Source organism: Phoca vitulina, unplaced genomic scaffold (genome assembly GCF_004348235.1).
Source record: "Phoca vitulina isolate PV1807 unplaced genomic scaffold, GSC_HSeal_1.0 scaffold20, whole genome shotgun sequence".
Taxonomy (NCBI): Eukaryota; Metazoa; Chordata; class Mammalia; order Carnivora; family Phocidae; genus Phoca; species Phoca vitulina.
The window spans coordinates 33,107,103-33,131,860 of NW_022589723.1; the positions used below are offsets into that span (position 1 = coordinate 33,107,103).

The window sequence follows — 24,758 nt, forward strand, 5'->3', positions numbered from 1 at the left end:
CTTTTCCCAGAAAATTCACACAATGCAGCGTTTCACATGTAATTTCAGGAATTTGAAGGCTCTCCTAAGACTCATATAGACTCCAGTTTAATACCTCTGCCATACAAGATAATAAAATACACAAGACAGGACCCCTGCCCTTGATGAACTTCCAGAAGAAAAATAGACAATATTCCTTATAATACCCTTTTAATTATTTTATTGTTTGTAGTACTGTAGTAATTGAGGGAATGGGAAGGGAACTGAGTCTTGATAAACAGTTAAATTCTACCTCTGTATTTGGTCTAAAAGTGACCTTATTTAGGGGTTTCTATATTACCCTCTTGTTATGAACCCTTCTCTTCTATATAATGTTGCTTGGAAGTGGGAGATTCATAGCCCTGTGCCCTATTTCAAGATTTTTTTCAAGTACTTTATAGAAGGTTTCCCTTATACCAGCTCCTTTGATTTTGATCTTTTTTTTTTTTAAGATTTTTTATTTATTTATTTGGCACACAGAGAGAGATACTGAGAGAGAGAGCACAAGCAGGGGGTGTGGCAGGCAGAGGGAGAGGGAGAAGCAGGCTTCCCGCTGAGCAAGGAGCCTGATGCGGGGCTTGATCCCAGGACCCTGGGATCATGACCCGAGACAAAAGCAGCCGCTTAACCGACTGAGCCACCCAGGCACCCTGATGATTTTGATCTTCTTAATACCTTTATGAGGTGAGGAAGGCAGGCATTTTCCCCATTTTTTTTTTTTTTAAAGTAGCGTGGAGCCCAATGCAGGGCTTGATCTCACGACCCTGAGATCAAGACCTGAGCTGAGATCAAGAGTCCGACGGTTAACCGACAGCCTCCCAGGCGTCCCTATATTCCCCATTTTCATAGCTGAGATTACTGAGATACAAATTGCATGCCTTTCTCAAGGTTACAGAGCTAGTAAATGTAGAACTAGGACCTGAGATCACTCACACACTGATGTGCTTACTTATTTGTACAGCCAGATTCATACAGTTAAATATTTATGGGATAGCAACTATGTGGCCAAGTGCTGTGCTGGGTGGCACAAGTATAATGAACATATAGTTCATTCCTTCAAGGAGCCCGTGGTCCAGTGTTCAGTGTGGGAGGATATGAAAGCTCATAATTACCGGCAGAGTGATAAATGCTATAATATGCTCAAACGTTAGGTGCTCTGTGAGCATAAGAAGGAGTACCTGATGTAGCTTCGGGGACAGAGAAGGCTTCCTGAAGAGAGTAGTGTCTAGATGGAATAAGGTAGGACAAAGGGACTGGGAAGGATGTTTTGGGCAGAGAGAACAGTATGTCAAAGCTCTGGTGTAAAGATGACTGGTGCGTTCAGGAGGAGCTCCCTGTGATTCAGTGCGGTATGGACAGGGGGGCAGGAGAGGGTATGAGATGGGGTTGGGAAGGAAGGTGGACTATATCATGGAGGGCCCTAGCTTGAAGGAATTGAGAAGCTGGAAAAATGTAGAGTTAATAAAACTGGTGATTGACTGAGTGTGGGAAAGAAGGAAAGAGTGGTTTGGCGTCCTTCCAGCTCTCTGGCTTGGGAAACTAGGTCATTGTGATGTCATTCACTGAAACAGTGAGCCCGGGTGGCGGAAGATGGGTCTAGGGCATGAGGGAGGGGTGAGAGAGGTAGAGACCTGTTGAATTTGAGGGGCCTCTGGACAACCAGTTGGGTATGTTCCGAATCTTAGGAGAGAAATCTGGGCTGGAAATAAAGATTTGTGATTCATCGGCTCCTAATTAGTCTCAATGACTCCTCTGGTAATTGAAACCTTTGAAGTGGCTGAAGTTAACTCAAGGAGAGTATAAAATAAGAAGAGAAGGTTGATGAAAAACCATGGGGAGCTCCAACATTTAAAGAAGGGGTGAGGAAACAACCACTTACAGGAAACTGCGTAGAGTGGTCAGGGAGGGAGGAGGAAAACCAGAGGGGGGCGCTGAAGAAGGAGGGGGAGGTCACCCATCAGTGCGGTGCCATGCGTCCCTAGTCTGTGAAAGATCGGTGACATGGCCTAACCCACACAGGGTCTGACTGAAGAAGCCATGCTCCCACCAGCTCAGCAGGCTGCCCAGTAGCCTGGTTTATTTAAATGTTTTGAGGTCTGAGAAATAAGAGATAACTTACCTTTTGACTCTTAAAGAGTTATGTTCTGAGTACATGGACTAGAAAGAAGTATTTTTTTTTTTTTTTGGTTCACTGATAAGCTGTTTGCTTCATCTGTGAATTATACTTGCAGAATAGGATAGGATTGTGAGAAATTAAGTGAATAAACATAAATAGCTAGTAGTGAGCCTAGTACACAGTAGGTAGTAAGTAGTTGTGTGTGTATATCTCTCTGTCTCTCTTTTCTCTCTTAATAGAGAACTTGTACCTTGTAAAATTAAAGTGTGCTGTTTTAGAACTCAAGTTTTTTATATGGCAGATTTCCATGAAGAAAAAAATGTAATTATTGATTGAATTGTGCTGTTAGAATTAGAATTAGGTTCGTAACAAATAGGAACACTGTTTGATAAACTTGCAAACAAAACAAGCCAAGAATTGTACTTGCTATCCCCTCGTTGAATCTGGCCCTCTGTTTCAAATTAATTAGATTTTTGGATAACTGTGCTAAACTTTGTCACATCCTTATTAAAATTGTTTAAGGATTTTGAAGAACATCTCAGAGGGACTCTGAAACTAATCTGAGTCTGGTACTGGAGATTCCATTAGCAATCACAAAACTGATTAATCTTTTACTCAGTTAGCTTATTGATTATTGCTGCAATTACTGCATGTAACGGATTCTGCCAGGAATACCAGCGGAAAACACATTTTATTACTGCTGCTGATGTATTCAGTCTGAGCACGATATTTTGTATTTTTTGTACCTAACGATTTTTGTATTTTTAAATATGGGAAGACTTCTATTCAGAACGTGCTGTTGTTTTAGTGGTAGGAGGTTCACTTTTTAATTTCTCAACCACCAGTAATGCATTACAGTTTACAAAGTGCCTTCCCAAACACTGTTGCTGCAGGCTGATTTCACGGCAACCCTATGTAGTAGACTAGCTAGCTTTATTCTCATTTGGAGGAAACTGGGGCTCGGTGAAGTTCAGTGACTGGCTACGTAATAGGTAGCAGACTCAGAATTAGGCCCCATTTCAGTCAGTAAATATTTATTGAACACCTACTGTGTGCAGGGCTCCATGTTAGGGATAATAAAAGCCAGGATAGGATTATTGAGATTGTGTTTGGGCAATTATTTGGATAGCTTCAAATTATGGCCCCATTAATTTATCATGGTCACTTTTCTGTCCAAGCCATGTTAAGTATCTTGGCATACAAGATTGAGGTTTTTGTTTGTTTTCTTCAGTTTGTTTTGGGCTAGTGGAAGTCATTATTGCTTATTTTATCACTATTTAGGACAAAATTGGAAAGACTCTCTTTAAAGAGAGAATTTCTAAAAACACTGAGAGACTACCGGGATCTAGAAACAGCTTGCTCTGCAGCTTCGGGGCTCACTTCTGTCCCTCCCGTGAGTCTCATGGTGCTCCTCTGGCTGTGTAGCATCTTCATTTTACAGGAGTAACCCGAGGGGCAGCCAGGGGTTCCTCGCCGAGCTTATGTGCTGCGGAATGGCCAGTGCTCGGGCCCCCCCACTGGGGTCCTTCCTCTAACTCCCCACGTTCCTTGCTTGTCTCACTGGGTGATACAGGCCTGTGGCCTGTCAGGACTGCTGTGTGCCAGGAAGGATGCGTGTCCCCACGCTGTATCCCTACTCCTCAGAGAGCACTACATATGCAGCAGCCTGAGCTCCTGGGTCTGGTGCCTCGCTGGCAGCCAGCCGGCCCTCACACGGCCTGCTCCTCAGAGCCACTTGCCTAGAGTGGGCCCAAGCCATGGGTTTATTAATTACCACCCTTTGCTGTATGGATCACAAGATTCTCTGGTAATACAAACAGAGATCAAGCCCAGTATTTCAGCAGGAAAAAAAAAAAGGTCCCTTGGATTTGGAAGAATTGTAGAAAGCAAAAGACAAATGCTAACTGCTTGCTTTAGAGATACTGGCAAGTGGCACACTTAATGTCATTACTGTGACCGTGTTAATGGTAGCATAAAGAGATGGTGATAGATGGCTAAAAAAAATTGTACAGTGATTATAAAAGCAGATATAGTTTGCCAGTTGATTTGGCACAGATCTGAAATGAAAGGGAAACCACATTTATTTATTTATTTTGTGAGGTAAATAAATAAAGTTGGAAAACAGGTCAATTTCATGCATGCAAGGTTTTATAGTAGGAAAAAATGCACTGCTCCTGTGCTGACCCTTTACATTTGAGGTTATTTGTTTTCAAACTTGACCCCAAGCACCAGTTTCAGACAACTCTATAATTAATTTGTTAGATAAAACATAGGGATATTTTATTTGTTTTGATTTCTAGGACTGTAGTGAAGTAGTAACTGAAATGACTAACCTATTGTACATAGCAGTTAATTAAAGAAAAGCATTAACTAGAGGAGAACACCACCACGGCTGTTGTCTTGTATCAGTATAAAAAGGCAGTAATTTTTTTGATAGCCACTGATTGGAAAGTTGCTTGCAGCCTTCCAGAACCAAGGGGGTACATGCTGTGGATCAATAACCGGCAAATTTCCCATTAAAAAGAATACCTGAGCCATGTTCCAAATAGCCACTGGCGTCTTAATTTTCCAGGGAAACCTCGAATACTTGTGTGCCGAGGACAAGTCATTTTCGGACAATTTTTCCAGACTACTTGTTAACAGTTATTGCTGTCCCAAAAGGTTGACAGCCTACATGATGGATATTTCATTTACTTGTCATCACTGTTTGAGTAATGGCGAGCAGTATATTTCTGTGGTTTTAAGGAATATAGTCTCCTGAAAGACATTCGGCTTAGTATGTATTCCAGAGTGTGTGTCACACATGTTTATGCCATAAGTATATAGGCTTCTACGTCCATAGAAGGAGAGGATCAGTTTCCTTTACAGTTTGGAAGCCCTTGGAGAGTGCGGTAGGTACACTTGTATCAGTCCATAGCTATGAAAAATCCACTTGATTTGTTTTTAGGACAAAGAGCCTTAGACTGTTAATTTGTGATTCCCAAGACGATGTAGAATTACATAGCTCCCCTTTATTTCTAAAAACAAACCAAAAAAACCCCTTGATTTTGTAATAATTTTAATATGCATAAAGGCATTAGGAAGATGTATGTCTGTATCTTCTAAAAAAAGACTTTTTTTGGAATGTCAGCAAATAGTGATGATCAAGGAAGAATTTCCAGAAAGGTGGCGGTTACATAATATGTGTGTCTTTTAAATATAGAAATAGCAGGAACTAAAGGAGAGTTCTGCTGTGTGTGACAGTGCCTCAAAACACAAAATTGGTGGTTTTCATCATTGATATTTTTCCACCAAGAACATCACTTTGTTGTTTGTCAAGTGTTAAAAGAAGTGAGGGGGGCGCCTGGGTGGCTCAGTTGGTTGAGCAACTGCCTTCAGCTCAGGTCATGATCCTGGAGTCCCGGGATCGAGTTCCGCATCGGGCTCCCCGCTCAGCAGGGAGTCTGCTTCTCCCTCTGACCCTCCCCCCTCTCATGCGCTCTCTCTCTCCTCTCATCCTCTTTCTCAAATAAATAAATAAAATCTTTAAAAAAAAAAAAAAATAAAAATAAAAGAAGTGAGGGCACAGAAGCCATCTCCAGGTTAGGTGGACGTGTGTTCACCACTTAGCAAATTAAGGAAAAATGGGTATCAGACCATAATGCAACCTGGTGAATGAAATTGTGTTTATGAAGGAGCATGAAAGCTTTTTCATTTGGAACTTCATTTTTTGTGCCCAGAATTTTAAAATGAAATTTGCTCTATACTAACGTGTTTATAAAAGTGAAGTATAAAAGATGTTTGCTTAAAACTGACCTATCTTTTTATCATATTAATCCTGTCATCTTTGGATTGATCATATCTTGTTTGCTTGTTCCACAGTCTCTATGATTTAGATTTCCATTATCTGTACATTTTATACACAAATATGTATAATATTTGATCTATTACCTGGCATATAGGCCCAAGCTAAATGTTAAGTGTTTTCATTTTGCTTTGCAAAACCCAGAGAAAAGAACAAGAGGCAATTTGAGAAATTTCCACTAAAAAGCTTTGTGTTATTTTTAATACCTGTCATTTTCAAAATATTTCTAGAGATTAAATACTAAAATCTTCATCAACATTTTTACTTTTAAAGATAAATGACAGTATGGAGGATAACATTATACTGGACTTTCAATCCTGAATATATCATTATAGTCATTTTTATGTACAAATAGGAAAAAGTATTCTCGAGGCTGATATGTGTATACCAGCAATTTACAAAAGTACTATGAATTAAACAACCCATAAGTGTCTGTTCCAGTATTCATACATCACTGAGTAATCTCTTTCTATAATCTCTTTGCAGTATTATTCCACAGTAATGGAACAGCAAGTAAATGGACAGTTAATAGAGCCTCTGCAGATATTTCCAAGAGGTAATGTTGAACAAATTCTAATCAACAATGATTATTTCAGTAAACTGTTTCATCAACAGTTATGTTTTCCAAAGGTTTAAATGCACATAACATGATGTTTAGCTCTTAATTTGAAAAAACAAAAGAAGTATTCCATTATCGTGGGGATTGCAGGCTATATTATAGCTATAGAGATAAAATATCTAATTTACTAGAGTAAATTAAACTAACTAGATTGTTTTTTGTTTTTGAAGTACATACTTACATTCGCTTAAAGAACTCTTTGGGGGTCCACATGGTTTCTAAACCAAGGCAAATGAATGACTTTAATTTTGGATATTTATAAATTGTGACTCATGATGGTAGCCAAAGCTGCTGTTGAGGAGAAAGCTTTCAGCTGGTACAGAGGTGAAGATTTACTGCACGGTTTTAGGAGAGAATTGATAATGTTTGGTGCTTGGTTTTGGGGGGTGACATTTTCCAGATAATGGAAAATCTTCATAAATGGGAATTGTTAAGTCTCCAAAAATATTAGCTTATGGGTAAGTTTTGGTGAATCACGTAGTCAAATAATACTCCTTTTCCCTTTTAGGTGGGCAGAACTAACATTGTATCAGATACGATTGATCAACTGTATATAAATGTTCCCTCAAAATTTGAAGATTAGTAAAAAAGAACAACTTAACCGTTTAACATAAACCGTTAAGTCTTCCCTCACTATACATTGCCACACTTGGAATTCATATTTTCTCACTGATGGAGCAGATAAGGAAATGTTGTAACTTTTCTAGAAATAACTTAATTGAAATCATTAAAAGTTAAACCTATGTTTGTTAACTGATACTGTACAAATAATCATGGTATGGGTTTTTCAATTAAACGGTTTAGACTTTCATTACCTATAACTCTCTGAAGTTGAGTGGCTCAGTTAACCAGTAGATTCTTATTTACACTAATCAAGTCTCCAAGGGCAGCTGACTCGGCTAGCCCACAAGAAGGTCTGGGTTCAAGAGTAATGCCTTTCTAGCATTAAGGTGGACAGTGGGATTGGGAGTACTTAGTACATTATTAATAATGTATCAAAGAGCTAAGTAGGTAAATAAAATTGGGTCATTGATAGTGTGTCTGAAACAAAAATTATGATTAATCCAATTTTGTTGTATCTGAAGACTAAAAACAAAATAGAAAGAGAAAAAAAGAAAAGCAAATGTTGCCATTCCTATACATTAGACCAATAACAAGGGATGCAGATCATTTCTTGTTATCTTCAATGATGAGAGAGTCTGGGCAAGTTTCAAAATTGTTTCTCCACAAAGAATACTTTTTTTTTACCAGCTGAAAATTTCCATTCATTGTTTCCCTACTTGACATTATAACTCTGTTGTTGTAGCAAACTCTAATACAAGTGACCTGGAAAATTATAGTTCTGATGCTGTGGGTTGTGGTCCTCCCCCCAACAAAAGATTTACTTTTCTTCATCCAAAAATTTTTTCCAAATTTGGTCTTTTTTCTTTTATTTTGTGAGCAGTCCTTTGCAGTCTTCTTGTCCATACCATTGTGCTGCCTCTCATGGGAGTAACGACCGTTTTTAGACATCTGCTCTGTAGGCATTAATATTGCTTTAACTGTTATCATTTCTCATTCTCCTGATATTTCTGCCTATTGATTCCATTGTATAGATGAGAATATGGAGGTTCAGAGAGGTTAAGTAACTTCAGAGTCCACAACAGCCTATAAGTGGTTAGTGTACACTTTGAATAAGAATTTTGTTTAAATTATAATTTGCTTAAAGTGGAAGGGCATATAAATGAAAATATTCATGGAGTGTGCTTGGGGGTAGTCTGGAGGGGTTGGTAGGAGTGTAGAGGTATATTATAGGGAGAAGATACCTAAAAGAAGACGGTATATGAGATGTGATCGTCACATGTAGTCCTAGAACAGACCTATTAGGCTCCAATAAATTATTAAAGTTCTTCCAAGCCAGATTTGAATTTTTTAAAATATGAGACTCAGCCCCCGTCTCTATGGTTTCTTGGATGTTATTGTAAAACTATTTTTATTTTATTTATTCATTTTTAAAGATTTATTTATTTTAGAGGGAGAGAGCGAGAGAGAGCGGGAGTGTGCTTGTGCATGTGTGAATGGGGGGAGGGGCAGAGGGAGAGGAGCGGACTCCCCGCTGAGTGTGGAGCCAGATGTGGGGCTTGATCTCACAACCCTGAGATCATGACCTGAGCAGAAATCAAGAGTCAGAATCTCAACTGACTGAACCACCCAGGCACCCCTGTATAACTTTTTAGTTTTTTGTAGTCTTGCTTTTTGTTTACTTATCTATATTTTATATACGTAAATGAGATTATGCAAACTTATACAAGGATATAGACATATTGTATTGGGCAGGTTGCCTGGGTTAATAGGTTGGTTAGAGGCTCCCAGACCTTAGTTTCTTTGGTCAGGTCCCCTGCTGAAAAGAATCTCTAGACTGAACAAGTGAGAAAGGTAGGAGAAAATGATTTTGTGCTAACATCAGATGTTCTCCTCATTCCAGGTAAGACATTTGCCTTGGATGGTAACTCCCAGCCCATGGCTTTGCTCTCTGTAGTTAAAAGATATGTTACGTATTAATAAGTATGAAAACTTACTAGCTTTATGTAACTTCTGGCTCCATAACTTTAGGAAATACGAGGTTACTGGGTTTTTTTTTAATACTTTTTAGATTTCTAGTCATAAAGGTTTGAGAAGCCAATTGAGTAATGAGGCAGATGTTAAGGTAAGAGGTAAGAGTTGATGCCTGTCTCTAATTCCTTGGTTAGCCACTTTCTTATTAAATGAAGTTTATGAATGTACTGGGTACTTAAGTGGAAATACTCTGAAGTGTTGTCTTAGGAAGTATTAATGGCCCCTCAAGGACCAGGCATCAAATGTATGTGACTTTGGTTTTGTTCAAAAAGTTAATTTCCATTTTACAGAAAGAAGATTTGGAGTCCTAATTTTAATGTATTTTAGGAAAAACAAAAGTTCTTTATTAAGGTTTAGAGGTATTTTCTAGGAAATAATAAATTTGAATATACTCAAAATATATAAAATTAAAGCAACTGATATGCCTTGTAATTATTACCCACATCTTCTCATTATTAAACAGTTTTATTTCTTGTTGTCAGAAACAGAGGAAGAATACACGTACATCTGAGAGAGGAGAAAAAAATCAAATATATCCTTCCCCAAACAATCAATCACAATTGATAGCCCCTTAACATACGATCTGTAGGACACTGTAGTTTTCAGATGGAAGCAGCCTATAAAATGGGCAGGAAACATTTGTATTTTTAACATTTGATGGAGAAGCGTTTGCTGAATTGGAAAAGTACTACCCTGTAACTCAGGGTGGTGTCAGGAAATTAATATTATTTTTCCTGGCACTGCTTTATCTTTAGACTTAAATATTAGAAGATGTCAAGATTTACAAAAAAATATAGTAAAATTAGTGATATCTCTGTATTTTAATAAATTTGACTACTTATTGCTGTGCAAACTGGTATTCAAACTTGAATATTCCAGTTTAGAATCTCTAACCATCTTTCTGGCATTAAAATACTCTTTTCCTACTACCTGCCCTCCCCCAAAAACCTAGATATTTTCAAAGTAGTTTAAGTGATAGCAGATATACAATGTAATAGAGTTGAGGAAAGATTGCAGAAATTTGAATTATGAAAGGAATCTAATCATTTTAGCTCAGTTAACTTGATTTTTATATGTTTTAAGCAGAAATTGGAATTTATATGAGGTGGTGTCAGAAAGCTCTTTGCATTTATAAATGCTCACTCCTGCAAGTTAAAAACCCTGGTTCATAATTCCCACTTTGGGTCTTGGGAGCCACTTTTCAATCATTTCTCTCTGCTAATTTTGGTGTCACCCTCATTTCTTTTTAAACGATTCATTTTGAGCAAATTTGTAAATGGCCCTGATGTGTTCTACAATTTAGTCAATTACTGTTTCAGCCTGCAAGCCTCCTGGGGAACGGAACATACATGGCCTGAAGGTACGAATTTCAATAATTGTTTCAGTAAAGTTAGATGGATTTGTAATGCTGTGTTCCACTTATTGAAATGTCAAATAAAACTGCACTTTCTCAAGCTCTGACAAGCGATTCTTTTTTTTTTTTTTTAAACAGGATGTGGAGGGGGATTCATCTGTAGTATTTGCTCAGTATATGTACATATTTGGATAGAAGGGTTTTGGTACCATATTTTTTTATTATTTGGAATTTTTTGTTGGTCTGTTTCTTCAGGATGATTTTAGGTACTGGTGTCCGCAACAATATATTTGGATGAAAATATAGACTACATTTCAGTGATTAAGCACATAAGCATATTGCACACAGAATACTCTCCTCTTCTTTTGACATATTTATGCCAGAAACATATCTATTTATCTACTTTTCATTGTTCTGTGTCTTTTGAATTCTGGATTCCTGCTTATAGCTTTACATTTGAAAGAAAAGCGGCTATTGTATTTAGATTCAAGCATTTTATAATTAATTATTTGGACCTCGTTTTTCAGTGAATAAGAAACATTCTAGTGTTCTGTTTGGCTTTAGAGCTGGAAGGATATGAAAACTTGAGGTTCACCACTAACCTCTGGTGTATTCTTAATGTTCTTTTTTGAACATACTGTTTTGTATACGAAACAAAACAAAACAGTGAATTGAATTCAGTTCTGGACAGTGAATTGAAATTTTCCCATTTAGCTCTCCTTTTTTCAATGCTGTGTAAGTATTTGAATAATGACAGGAAAAGTGTATTATGTAATATACGGGTTGTACAGTTCTGTAACCTATATACTGAATAGACTCCAACCGTGGGTCTATCTAGCAACAAGCTAATTAACCTTCATAGTGAAATGAGAAATTTGTGGCAAATTATAGGTTAATTGGAACTGTGTCCTCAGAATACAAGACTGATCGAGATTCTTTCTTTCCTTGTAGGTGAATACCCGGGCTGGACCCTCTCAACACGGCAGCCCAGCAGTCTCTGATTCACTTCCAAGCAATAGGTGAGGGCAAGCTAGTGAAGTGTGCCCGTAAGCGTGCTTCTCTATAGAGTTGAGGGTGGGGAAGAGGCCTGTGGGATGACCCCTCGTTTCTATAAGACCAGGCGAATGTGTATGTGGCTGAGAAGAAATTTGACCAGCTGGGTAACCATAGCTACGTGTTGACTAGAGAGAAAAGGCCTCACTGAGGAAGATGGAGTGAGACATTTTAAACTATTAATGTTGGTCTGTGGAATGGGTATTCCTTCAGTCTCCAAATTATACAGAAAATTCAGTGCCTTTGACTTCAGTGCTTTTCATGCCTTGATCTGGTTCATAAATTGTATAATGCTCATTATTTTTTTCTTGCTTGCCCATCTTTTGGCAGTACTGTTATCCCCTGACATGTTCACCAGAAAGAGGCAAGGGAAGAGTGAAGTAGGGAAATTTAGATTGACCCACCATGTTGCTCTTTTTGTATCTTTGGTCATACCGAAGATTGAAGCTACTTATAGAAGGAAGATAATCTTCGTTAATTCATGCTAACAGTACCCCACACTGGCATGGGGTACTAAAGATTTGAGAGCCTTTTCAAAGTGTTCCTCTGACAAACCTGAGAACTTACTTCCAGATTATCACATCCTCAGGTGGAAGGAGTGGCCTGCTTAAGCCGATAGCATTCTGGGTCATTTTGGTTATCCATGAGGTTATTCAGCCAGTAAACATCACATGACCGTACGTGAAGATGACACTGTGGAGGTGATGCTCTGTGTGTGAGTATTCATGCTGGTGACTGAAAAGCCAGCACTGAGCCACCCTTCCATTCTGTGCCCAGGCTTTTCTGGGTTTAGGGCTGTAACCAGTATTGCCCTTTATTGACTGAGATGTAGTTTGGATTTCTTCTCTTCCTTCCCTGCCCCTCCTTAACCCAGAGTCTTGGTTCTTTTGCCAGAGGGTTTTCCTGGAGGTAATTTAAAGTCTCTCCTTCTGACCCTCTTTTTTACTCTCCTGTCTCCCCCCACAAAAGTCACTTCCTCGATTACTTTACTATAGGGTCAGTCTATCTACTCACCAGCTTTCCTGCTGTGAACACACGACTTTTAAAGTGTGTCTCCTTCTTAAGCAATTTACTCTGTCTTAAAATACACTTAGCCTGGTTATTCACTGGAGGCTCATCTGTCCTGTGGGCACGAGGGGTAGGTCTCTTAGTCCTCATTTTAGGGCTTGGCCCTGCCATGTGATACTTTGCAGCTTCTCTCTTCACGCTTGTTGGGCCTGTGAGCCATGCCCCACAGAGTGGAGGCACTGGGCTGGGGTCACTTGTTACACTCAGCTCAAGGAAGGCCCGGCATTTAATTTTTACCACTACTTTCAGAAAAGTTGTTACTCAGACAGACTCATCCTGAGCCCTTCTCTGGTATTTTAGGTCCCATTTCATCGTGGTTTAAAAGGAGGATAGAGTTGAAAAAAATGGTAAGGCAGAGAAGGGGCAAGGATAACTTTTCAGTTCTCTGAGATTTAGCTTTAATAGCATGAATAAATTAGTTTGGTTTTTAAAGAATTGCTGTGTATATTCACAGAGTATCATAAAATTTTTGGGTTGGATAGAAATTTGAAGACTGTCTGATCTAGTGGTTCTTAACCTTTTGTTGCAGCGTCTTTCCTTAGGGATGTGACAGCCTGCCAGCTAGTGATGGTGGTTTCCTCCAGTAGTGACTTCTGTTATGGGAGGAATTCACTTTGAAAGAGACCTACCATAGATTTTAATATGCCACCCTAGGTTGGCCATGTTCTGTGTCCCATGTTGATAACTAATCAAAAGTATTTATTGAGTGCTACCTATTCAGTAGGTGCTGTTCTATGCACTAGAAATACAATGTGGTCCTTATCCTCTAGAGCTTGCTATCTAATGGACATACAGAAAAATAAAACAAAACAAAACAAACCAATATACAAACAATCACACTTTATAATTAGTGTTATGAGGGAAGCAAGCAGGTTTTGAAGGGAGAGAACACTGGGCAGGAATATGTTTAGATTTGGACAGCATGCTCAGGGAAGACTTCTTGGGAGGAGAGTGACATTCTGTCAAGGCCTGAAGCGTGGGAAGGGCCTAGCCATGTCAAGAGCCAGCGAAGGGCATTTCAGAGGGAGGGGAGAGCATCACGGAAGGCCCTGTGGTGGAAAAGGAGCTCAGCATGTTCATAAGTAGGCCAGTCTGGCTGGACCCCAGGGAAGGGTGCTGGTTTGGGGGTGTGGAGAGAGGGGAGGAGACCATTGGAGTGACAGGAGAGAAGGACGTAGACCAGTCAGATCGGCAGGGCCTTGTTGTTTGAGTTTTCCTCTTGGCGTATTGGCATTGGTGAACTATCAGATGGCTTTCAGGAGAGTGCCGTGGCCAGCTGTGTTTATAAAAGACCCTCTGCTGTGGGGAACGAGTCAGAGAAGCACGCATCTAATCCTGCTGTTTTGGTGCTTGATTCCCCACCCTTTGCCAAATGGTCATCCAGGCCCTTCGTGAATATCCCTTACAGCATGAATGCACTTTATTGGCCATGGCAGCCTGTCCATTTTCACAGAGCGCTGTCTTAGAACACTCTGTCATGAGCTGAGATGGGTCTCCCTTTAGCGCCCACTCATAAAGATTTCATTTAGCCCTCAAGAACAGAGCTGTTCCTTCTTCTAGGTAGCTCTTCCCATCGTCTTCCCTCCAAACGTACTTCTTGTAGATTTCCTGTCTTGGCAAATTCTCCCACACCCACCCAGTTGCTAACTTGCCAGGCATCCTTCACTGCTTCCTGGGCCTCCCTCAGCGCCACACCTGTCAGTCCCTACGTATGTCCCTTCTGAGTCCCACTGGAGTCCGTCCACTGGCAAGCGGCCCCGATGCTGCCGAGGCAGTTCAGGCTCTGTAGATGACTGTGGCAGTCACCTACTGGTTTCCTCCCTCCAGTCTTGCCCTGTACAGTCCCTCCTCTACACTGCAGCCACAGCGATCTTGCTGACATGCATGCTGAGCCCAACATTACCCTTTACAGCTGCTCGTTGCTCCTCAGAACCTTCAGGACAGCGTGCAACCTTGGCTGCAGGTGAGCAACAGCCTCTCACATGTAGGCCCCCTGCCCACTCTGCCCCTTCCTACCTGACGTTTTAGCTTTGCTGATGAATGCATGGTGCCCTCAGTGGATCATGTTTTCTCTTACTCCTGGACCTTCCTGCTTTTTTCCTTTTTTTTGTTCCCTCTTTCATCTCCAGTCTGGCCAGCCTTGGTCATCTTTGAGGAACCAAGCTGTTACCTTCTTCTGATGATTGCCCACCTCCTAGTCCATACCAGGTATCTACTCTATGAATTTCCCTAATCCCCTGGTGCCTGCTTTTACTGTGGCAGTTAGCACATTGTATTACAATCGCTTCTGTCCCCAATAGATTCTCTACTCTGAGGGCCGTGACTGTAGCATATTCATTATTGAATTCCCAATTCCCAGTGTGATGCTTGGCCCATAGGAGATAGTCAGTAATGCTTGAATGAATGAGTGGGTGAACAAATTTATATTCCCTCTAAGTCTTGTCTCTGATTTAAATTCTCCCAACTCATTCAAGCCTCTCTGATACATTATTTCTTGTCCCCTCACCCCTTTCCTCTTCTTTGGATGTCTCAGTGTCTTCTTAAAGTGTCATACCAGATTTACAATAACATCACATCTAAATTTTAAAATGGTTTTTTGTTTTTGTTTTTGTTTTTTTTTATTTTTGGATAGCCCAAGTCACTGTGACCATTACAAATAAACAAAATATTGAATAAACTGAGGAACAAAGAAAATTGCTAGAATTTTTCTTTTCTTTTCTTTTTTTTTAAGTTTTTTATTTATTTATTTGAGAGAGAGAGCGAGAGAGAGAGCACAAGCAGGGTGAGGGGCAGAGGGAGAAGCAGACTCCCTGCTGAGTGGGGAGCCTGACGCGGGGCTCAATCCCAGAATTCTGGGATCATGACCTGAGCTGAAGGCAGACGCTTAACTGATCGAGCCAACCAGGCACCCCCAGAATTTTTCTTTTAATGAGACCAAGTGGTAGTCAGATGTTGGCATAATGAATGAAATCAGCATTCTCCTCGGTTACTCTCAAAGTATGAATCGGTCTTTGCCTTAGGTGGATGATTGTTTATTAGACTGAGCTTACTAAGCCACATGGTGTTGCTAAGCCATAATTACTGAATTCAAGTCCCACTGCCAAGTCAAGGCCTTTCCTAAATATTGTGGCTTTCTCCTTCTGTAAAATCAGGATGATTAAACTTTTCATCTATCTACCTCCAGTGTTAGGAAGATTAATGAAGCTGTATTAAGGAACCATACTTTGTTTCTTGGATGAAAGGTGTTTTGTAAATGCAATGAATCAAAATGTTATTATTTCAAGTTGTATGACATTATGGAGTATCTGTGGAGAAATCTTGCCTGGGCATTGTTTGGTTATTTCTGTTTTTACAATAATTGTAACTGTTAAATTGGGAGTCATCTGTGGGAATACAAGGGTCTAAATGTTTCCAAGGAAAAAACTCTGTGTGTGTGTGTGTAAGAGAGACAGACTGAGGAGGTCTGAACCTTAGTTTCCTTAATAAATTATTCCCACAGGACTAAAGTTACTGTGAGGATTAAATCAGGATAATAAGTAATAGCATTTAGCGCCATGCCTGGCACATGGTATCATTCAATAAATGATAGCTGCTATTATTATTTTCTTAACTGGACTGATTTTGGCAGTTTATTTTTTGATATGTGTTTCTACTTCAGTCTCATTCTACAAAATTCTTTTTTTTTTTTTTTAAGATTTCATTTATTTGAGAAAGAGACAGAGAGAGAATGAGTTGGGGAGAGGGGCAGAGGGAGAGGGAGAAGCAGACTCCATGCTAAGCAGGGACCCCTACCTGGGGCTCTATCCCAGGACCCTGAGATCAGAACCCTAGCTGAAGGCAGCCGCTTAACTAACTGAGCCACCCAGGAGCCCCTTGTTCTACATAATTCTTAACTGCCACTTTAGTACATGAATTCTTCAACTTGGGAGGACATTATTAAAGTTTAGAATCCTGGGGTGCCTGGGTGGCTCAGTGGGTTAAGTGTCTGCCTTCAGCTCGGGCCATGATCCCGGAGTCCTGGGATCAAGCCCTGAGTCAGGCTCCCTCCTCAGCAGGGGGTCTGCTTCTCCCTCTGCCCCTCACCCTGCTCATGCTCTCTCTCTCAAATAAATAAATAAAATCTTAAAAAAAAAAAAAGTTTAGAATCCTTGGTTGAGGGCATGTTTTATAAAATCTTTAGAAAGTAGGGACCTGGGGCTCCATAGTTTGCATTTGACCATAGCAGAAGTTTAAGAAGTATTTAGAAAGAAGAATAATCATAACTTGAAATAGCAAGTATGGTCAAACTTGAAGTCTGAGATCTTTCTTGATTATAACTTACTAAAGGTACCAAATGCATGTGTGTGTATGTGTGCCTGTGACTGCTGTATGATCAATCACAACCAGAACCACGACCACCATTTACCGAACAGTTAGCACAGGCCAAGTCACTGGGCTACGTTCAAGGATGGGAAGGGAAGGGAATATATAGAGGAGATCAAGATGTGGTCCATGTTCTTGGGGATCTCCCAGTCTTAGGGGTGGGTGTGGTGGGAAGAAAGGCATCTACACAGATAACTAACACAAGGGAGGAGAGCTAATTTGGTAGATGGGTAGAGGGTTTGAGTAGATAAAGAATAGAGTTAATAAGCTTTAAATTTCCAATTAGAACATTGATGAGATGAGGTGCTATTTTGTACACCACTCTGCTAACTGGGTGGATATCTTTGGGTCTAACTCATTTTAAAGCTAGAAGGGCTTCAGAGCATCCCCTGGCCACTTTTCCATAGGTGTTTACATAGCCATATATGTCCAGAGAAGAACATTTTCATATTTCTTAAATAATTGTGGAAGCTGGCTCTCCCACTTATAGGACAGAAAAGGAAAGAGAAGGCAGCTGAAATTTATTTAGTATCTACTGTGTGCATGAGCTTTTTGTAATATTTAATTTTCTTGATTACCCTATAAAGTTGATATTTCCCCCATTTTACATTGCAGTTCAGAGAGGATGAGTAACGGACTTGTCCCAGTTCACACAGCTAGTGAGTCCCAGAATTGATTTCTGCTGCACATTTGCTTCTCAGCAAGCTGAATTATAACTCTTAACTGTAGTAAAAGATCAGGACTTAAACTATCTGTTTTATCTTTTGAAGTTCTCTTTTCTTGTTTCTGTAAACATCCAAAGAATGCATCATTAAGTACTTTGTATTTAGCAGATGACAGAGTCCACATAAAATAGTCACTGAAAGGCTACCCAAAGGCAGCAGGACTAATAGCCAAAAAAAGGTCACTGAAGTAATCCATAAGGTAGTCTGCTTCATGGTGACTGTAGGCTTCTTTGTTGCTTTAGGGTTTCAGGATTTTATTAATACATTTTCCATTAGGCCAGTTACTTTGGAAAAAATTTTATGTAGAAAGAAGGTTGTAAAGAGTGTAGTCCATGTCTACACCTAAAACAAAGGCGTATTTTAGTGCGAAATTCTGAATGGTGTTCCAAGGTGTCCATGATCTTGCCATTAAAAATCATGTCTTCCCTTTTCAGCTTAAAGAAGTCTTCTGCTGAACTGAAAAAAATATTAGCCAATGGCCAGGTAGGTGTCATTACATATTAAGATTTTCACGTAGCAGTAACTTGTTACTGTCCAGTTTTTGTATCCATAAACTTAATAAACAGATAAAGAGCCCGCGAACGTGTCCCTGTCATAAATGAATTACAGTGGCTTAATTTGATTGGCAGAACAATTTACAGCATGTTTTTCAAACTGTGCTAATGGGTTTCACTCCCAGCAGATTGAAGTACCATGCACACACCCTGCTGCCATCTCAGTCTAAAAAAAGTTAATCAGTTCTGAACAAGTGTGTCAACCCATGGGTTGTCGAAATGGCCCTGCATCGGGAGGTGTCTGCTGCTTTCATTATCTTTGAGGAGAAGAGGAAAAACTGTTCCTTTCTTACCTCGGCTCCTTCTTTTGTCCCGAAAGGAACGCTGGCTTTTTAGGGAAACAGAGTAATAGCCGACCTTTGGCATTTAAAATTCCTTGGCTTGAGAAGGCCTTGGTTTGGTTTGCCCGGTCAACTGGCCCTCTAAAGCCAAATGACCTACCCCAGCCAGAGAGGGACAGATGGGCCTGCAGGCCACGTATTTCTCACTAATTTTGATTCAAGTAAATGGACACATCTGAAATAGTATAGTGCTTTTAAACATACACTGGCAAATTAAGCTACCTACGGGGTCCTCGATTCTTCAATAGCAACATAAATGCGTTTTAATGTTTGTTATAGAGGAAGCCCTTTGATAGCCTTGGAGGCAGGCGCCTGTCCGTTGCGATCAAGCCTGCCTATTAGGCTCTATTGACTGAGACATCTGTGTCACTGCAAATAAAAGACTCTTATTGATTTTCTTAACTGCTGTTCACTTCCCGTCCATGTTTCGAAGGCTGAAATCTTAATTATCTCAGATGCTTATTCAGTGCCTTCACACGCTGACCTCTCCAAGGCTCATTGGCATTTCATGAATCAAGTACTTGTAGTGGAGCCCGTCAAGAAGACAAAGCTGGGTCCTCGTGCTTGTCCTTTAATATCACCTGTAACTTTGTGGCCTAATAGATGTGCATGCCTTACAATGGTGACTGGTGGGTAGTGCTTCTTGAAGCCCTGCTTCTTTAGCACACAGTCGCTTGAATACAGTTGGAAAAAATAAGTTGATCTGGTTCTGACATCTGATCGTCATCCAGAGTGTGTGAATTCTAGTCCTTGGATATTCTGTTTTATAGCTAATGAGAACCTGGTATTGTATGTGTGATCTTGACGGCCTCAAAATTTTAGAGAGTGTTTACCTAATACTTTTGACTTTAAGCAGCCAGAGGTTTCTTTGGATTGAAGTCCACAAATGCCCCTAGTGCCCTGGACGTGTTCAGAGCCAGTATGAAACAAAACCTGACGAAAAGCAGAAACATTGAGCCTGGGATGTTTATGTCTCTTCAGCATGCTTGCATTCTAGTTACTAATTGTAACTTATGTATGAGTCACTTGCTTTCTTTAGCTGGAAAATATATTTCAAAATTGACATAAATTAAGAAGCTTTAACTACATTTGTTCAGCCCGGGCAATGGAAAATAACCTGTCATAGATTCCTCTTTCAAAGATGAAAAACAGTTTATTTCCAGTGCAAAAAAATAAGCGTTCTGAAATGTTCCTAATGTTTTGACAACAGACCTAGTACCACAAATGTCGTAGTGGTCTCAGTTATGAGGTTCTCGGTGGTGGGAGATTGTCACGACAATGATTTTTGACACTTAAAGATTGTTTATTGCTTTCCCTTGGGAATGTGATAACCCCTATGGTAAACAGTGTGACATTTTCTTTCTGTCAAGGAGCAGCCTTTATTGTATTTACTTTCATTCACAAGAACAAACAAAACAGAAAAACCCACCTTTGGAAGTCCTCATAATACCTCCTCCTTGTACTAATTTCTCAGTTCCGTGGTGCTATAGGGTAACTAAAGAGTGAGCAGGATCACTCTGCAGTGAGGTAACGTGCACAGCTGTGGTGTCAAATTTCTGGGCTGAACACGGACACCACTTGATGTGGAAGATGTAAGTCACATTTAACAATACTTTAACACTTGAGCATGGTTTTTTATTTTAGTGGTTTATGCTCTCAAGCATTAATAATGATTTGCCTTTCCACTATCCTCCACTTAGATTTAATAAGGAATTCATATTAATCATTAAAAGAAAGGGACATGATTCTTCAAGATAATCAAATATTGACAGGTTAGAAATAGCTTTCTGCCTGGGTTCATTGATATAGGTTATGTGATATAAATATTTATTTCTTTTCTGTCACTCAGAGTAAATGCCACCAATTGATTCAGCATTGATATAGTGTCAACAGTTCATAAGAAACATTTGACTGGCTTGTGTTTTCCGATTAGTCTCTGCTCTGTAAAGTGGGATTTACTAAATCTCTCCAATTGTCTGCTCATAGAGTGTGACTGCTTTCTGAAACCATTATTGCTTCGATTTGTGAAGCAAAGGTCTAGTGATAGGACTAGTTTCTATCAGACCTTTCCATATAAAATAAGGATTAATTGAGCATTTTTATTTTAATGATTTATAAGCGATAGGTACTGATTCTTCTTAACACAGGCAGGCAATAAACAAAGAATATTTTCTTTGCTGATCCATAATTGAATTCCATTTCATTTTTCCCATTAATTTCATTAATATTATATTAAATCAAGCACGTTTTAAAGTTTAACATTTAGTCCTTGGAATGGAGACATTGTTTTTCTTTTACCACTTAATGATGGAAGATTCCTTTTTTTCTAGCTTAAAAAAAGCCAAATCATAAGCTATTTTAGGCATGTTTCATTGAGAGCTATAAATCAGTGCCACTGGTGTGTTTTTGTGATGTGTTTTTCCCACTTCAGTTTTAGTACAGTATCATCTCTTTAACATTGGCCCTTGATTTGAAACTGATTAGAAATGGCCCAGTGGGTCAATTTAAAGGATTAAAAAAGTACACAGTTACTCCAAGGATGAACGACTTTGACCTTTGCATCTCTGAAGTTGTTTTCCCTCTTTTTGTGTTTTAGATTTTGTAACACTGTTTTCCTATTCCCGATAAATCAAGTATTAAATGTACTGAGAAGCCACAGATCCTAGAACTAATTCTGATCCTGCTGCATGTTTGGTTATTTTGAGAACTTCAGATGCCTTTAGGAAAACTTTTTGTGGTCCAAAAAAAAAAAGGAGGAGGAGGAAAAATAGGAATTCTACTGTAAAATTAGCTTTAAAAGCTGTATTAAGATCACTATATAAAACTCTTAGATTCTTATGGTTCATCTTCCATCCCATATGAAGACTAAAACATAAATGAGACTGTATGGAAGTCCACACTGCATGACCCTCTCCCCTACCTACCCACATGGACATGACCCATGGGTTGTCCTGTCTAGTTCATGTTTCTTTCCCAGCCCCTGACTCTCCTTCAGCAGGAGCAGAGCCCCAGTGCCCGTCATTTCTCCCAGGTCATTTGCTGTCTTTCATTTGACATGTAATTGTAACTCTAATGGCTTTTTCTTTTTCTTTTCTCACATCTAGTATTCTGCCTTTTATTTGCTTTTTTTTTTTTTTTAAAGATTTTATTTATTTGACAGAGAGACACAGTGAGAGAGGGAACACAAGCAGGGGGAGTGGGAGAGGGAGAAGCAGGCTCCTGGCTGAGCAAGGAGCCCGATGCGGGGCTCGATCCCAGGACCCTGGGATCATGACCTGAGCTGAAGGCAGATGCTTAACAACTGAGCCACCCAGGCGCCCCTTATTTGCTTTTTTTTTTTAGTCAAAACAAGGAAACAGCTATATTTAAAAATAATTCAGTATCTCTATTGAATAAATATGTTATTGCACCTCTTTTCTCTATGAAGAGCTATGTGATCTTTGAAACATTTCTCTTTTTAAAAACAAAAACCGCAGCTAATGAAATTGCTTTTAACTTATCAGTGCCCTTCCGTTGGTTATTTTCCTTCCTGTGGGCCAGTGAGCCTGATGGGAGAGAATGTCCCTCCATACTTAGCCAGGACATCAGCTGCTAAGATACGGCACTGAGCAGAGAATACTGAAGGACTGAGTTCTAACCTTGACTAGTTGTTATTGACTAGTTTTGTGACCTAGTTGGGCTATGCATTTGAAATGCTGTACAGTTCTGTGATTTTTGTGATACTTGATCCCAACTGTAATATTTAAATATTGTATGCTGTAGGCATATAAATTCCACTTTTGTATCAAAATGAACACTCTTTCTGTGCTTCATTTAGAAAAGTTGAATTGATATGCTTATCTAAAGAAAAAAGGCAACAATGTTTTCACCTGTTAGTTGATCCTGTTAGTGATTTTTTCATAGTTAAAATCAATTAAAGTAACCCATTTTGATTGGAGATTTGAGATTCTCAAAAGGTTGTTTGTAATCCGTTCAAGAGCTTGGCTCTGATGGTTTTCCTTTTAAATGTTTTTTTACGTGAATAATATTTGCATACTATATAAAAATTAGAAAATCCAAATGAGCAAAAAGGAAAAGAATCTGATTTTTTTAATATAAAAATCTATCAGTCACTTCATAGGCCGGACAAAGGTCTATAAAACTTTAGAACATTGTAGAAACACTTTAACTACCTTTTTATGGATACTGTCTTTTTAAGTGAGATGGTTTTAGAATTTTCACTCCAAAACCACTTTTATCTTTATGAGGCTCTTACAGTCTTATTGTCTGAGGGAGTCCAAATTTCTATCCTTGAATTTGCTTACCCAATGCTTAGCATATGCACATGGATGCGCTCGCGCGCGCACACACACACACACACAGACACACAATATACAACCTCTCTCAACCTGTTGCCTGTTGGATGCCTACCACTCCTGGTCAGGTTGGAATGCTGGGAATGTGGGGTGGATGGCTGCTGCACTTCTCAACCTCCTGGGTATTAGAGGTAAAAAAAAAAACTACAGTATCAGGATTATAATGGTTGAAGCTGCTCAGAGACATCCATACCTACTCCTTTGCCTTCTCGTCCTCCAACTTCCTGCAAAGGCCTAGGTCCATCCCAGTGTGCTGTTGGAATGTGTAATAACAATATGTCTCGGCGTGTCTATTTTTCTGAGAGGAAACTACTGGTTCTTTTATCTGGAAGGCCCTGATGGTGTGGTGGAAGGGGTGCAGTCTCAGAGTGTGGTCCTTCTAGAGCCTGAATCCTATATATACTCTTTGAGGTTTGTTCTCCTAGAAATTTACTTTGGACCCTGATAAGGGTGCAGCTTGTTAGGCAAGCTAATGGTACAAATGAGGTTTAGAGTGCTGTTCAGACTGCCTTGAGAAATGCTTTGAAGGAATTAGCCTATTCGTACTGGCAAATAGATACTACAGTTTACATGTGTGTCCTTCATACCCATCGATCCAAGTAAACCCAGTAACAGCTCTGCTACCTTAGCATCTCAAGTCATTTCGTATGCTGCTCTTCTTCCTGCTGTTTTAAAATTTATTATTTTGTCCAGAGTAATGAAGTTTTCTTTTCTTCATGTTCCATCTTTTATACAGGTTAAAATATGGTTTCTTTTTTCTGCATTAGTAATATAAAGGTAATGAAGAACAAAGTTTCCCTCAAAGAAGAAAATAGTTGCCAGTTTTTCTGACTTGTCTATCATTTTGCCTCTGACCCTAAATACAGTAATTAGCTGATTGCAAATTGCATCAATCAGGTTGTACTACAATTAAATTGGGTGTTGAATTGGCCTTTACACATTAATCTGTCAATATTCTTTTAGGGCTTGGCAGAACGGCTTGGAAAGGAAGCTGTTTCTGGTACCTGCGCTGTACTCCCAATTATCACAGCTCTCTGAAGCTTCAACCTCAGAAATGTATAGAAGAAAAATATTTCCCTTGATAAATGGAGGCTTGCTTTATTCAATTGGTGGATGTTTAGAGCAAAATATTTAAAGCTTTACTATAATGGTCTGAAAGCAAACTATTTTTTTCCAGGTGATATTGAATTAAAAACTCCATCCATTTTCTGCCCATGCAAGGCAGTGCAATTCCCTGGAAATTGATTTTTTTTTTCCCATGGCTTACTATGGCTTTTCCCAAGCTTTAGCTATATGGAAAATAACACTTTTATTGAATCCATTTAGTGAATAAAGTTGGCAGTTAATTTTTAAGCAGCTGGACCAGTGTGTAGAAAATTACTGAATGCATCAAATGTAATCTGACTGGTCTTAAAGTCATTTGATAAATAATTTAGGGAGTTCTTTAAAACTCTAAAACATTATTTTGTGGGCACTAAAATAATTGACTCCTATTCATGGTACAAACGAGAGTAGTATTTGTGGTGTAATAGTTTTACAGAACCGGGGAAAATGTGCATGCTGTTTAACATATTAAATTATGAAAATGACTTTAGTTTATAGGAATCACATGCTTATATGTTTTCCCTTTATGCATTACGATATTTGACTGTGTGTGCATTTGAAAGTGCACTCATTTGGCACTTTTCCGTCAGCATAATATTATTTCTACCCAGTTACCGCTGTATACTAATTTACTGTTTCCAAAGAAAAGC

General features: G+C 39.3%; 1 protein-coding gene across 2 annotated transcripts in view; it reads left to right on the plus strand.

Moving 5' to 3' along the window:
- Positions 1 to 24,758, plus strand: part of MAP2K5 (mitogen-activated protein kinase kinase 5) — a 246,870-nt gene that overhangs the window by 30,625 nt on the left and 191,487 nt on the right. For both annotated transcript variants that reach the window (XM_032417743.1, XM_032417744.1), the window contains exons 5-8: positions 6,465 to 6,534; positions 10,512 to 10,552; positions 11,498 to 11,565; positions 18,189 to 18,237. In XM_032417743.1, the coding sequence (XP_032273634.1) occupies positions 6,465 to 6,534; positions 10,512 to 10,552; positions 11,498 to 11,565; positions 18,189 to 18,237 (228 nt within the window). The remainder of the gene's footprint in view (positions 1 to 6,464; positions 6,535 to 10,511; positions 10,553 to 11,497; positions 11,566 to 18,188; positions 18,238 to 24,758) is intronic.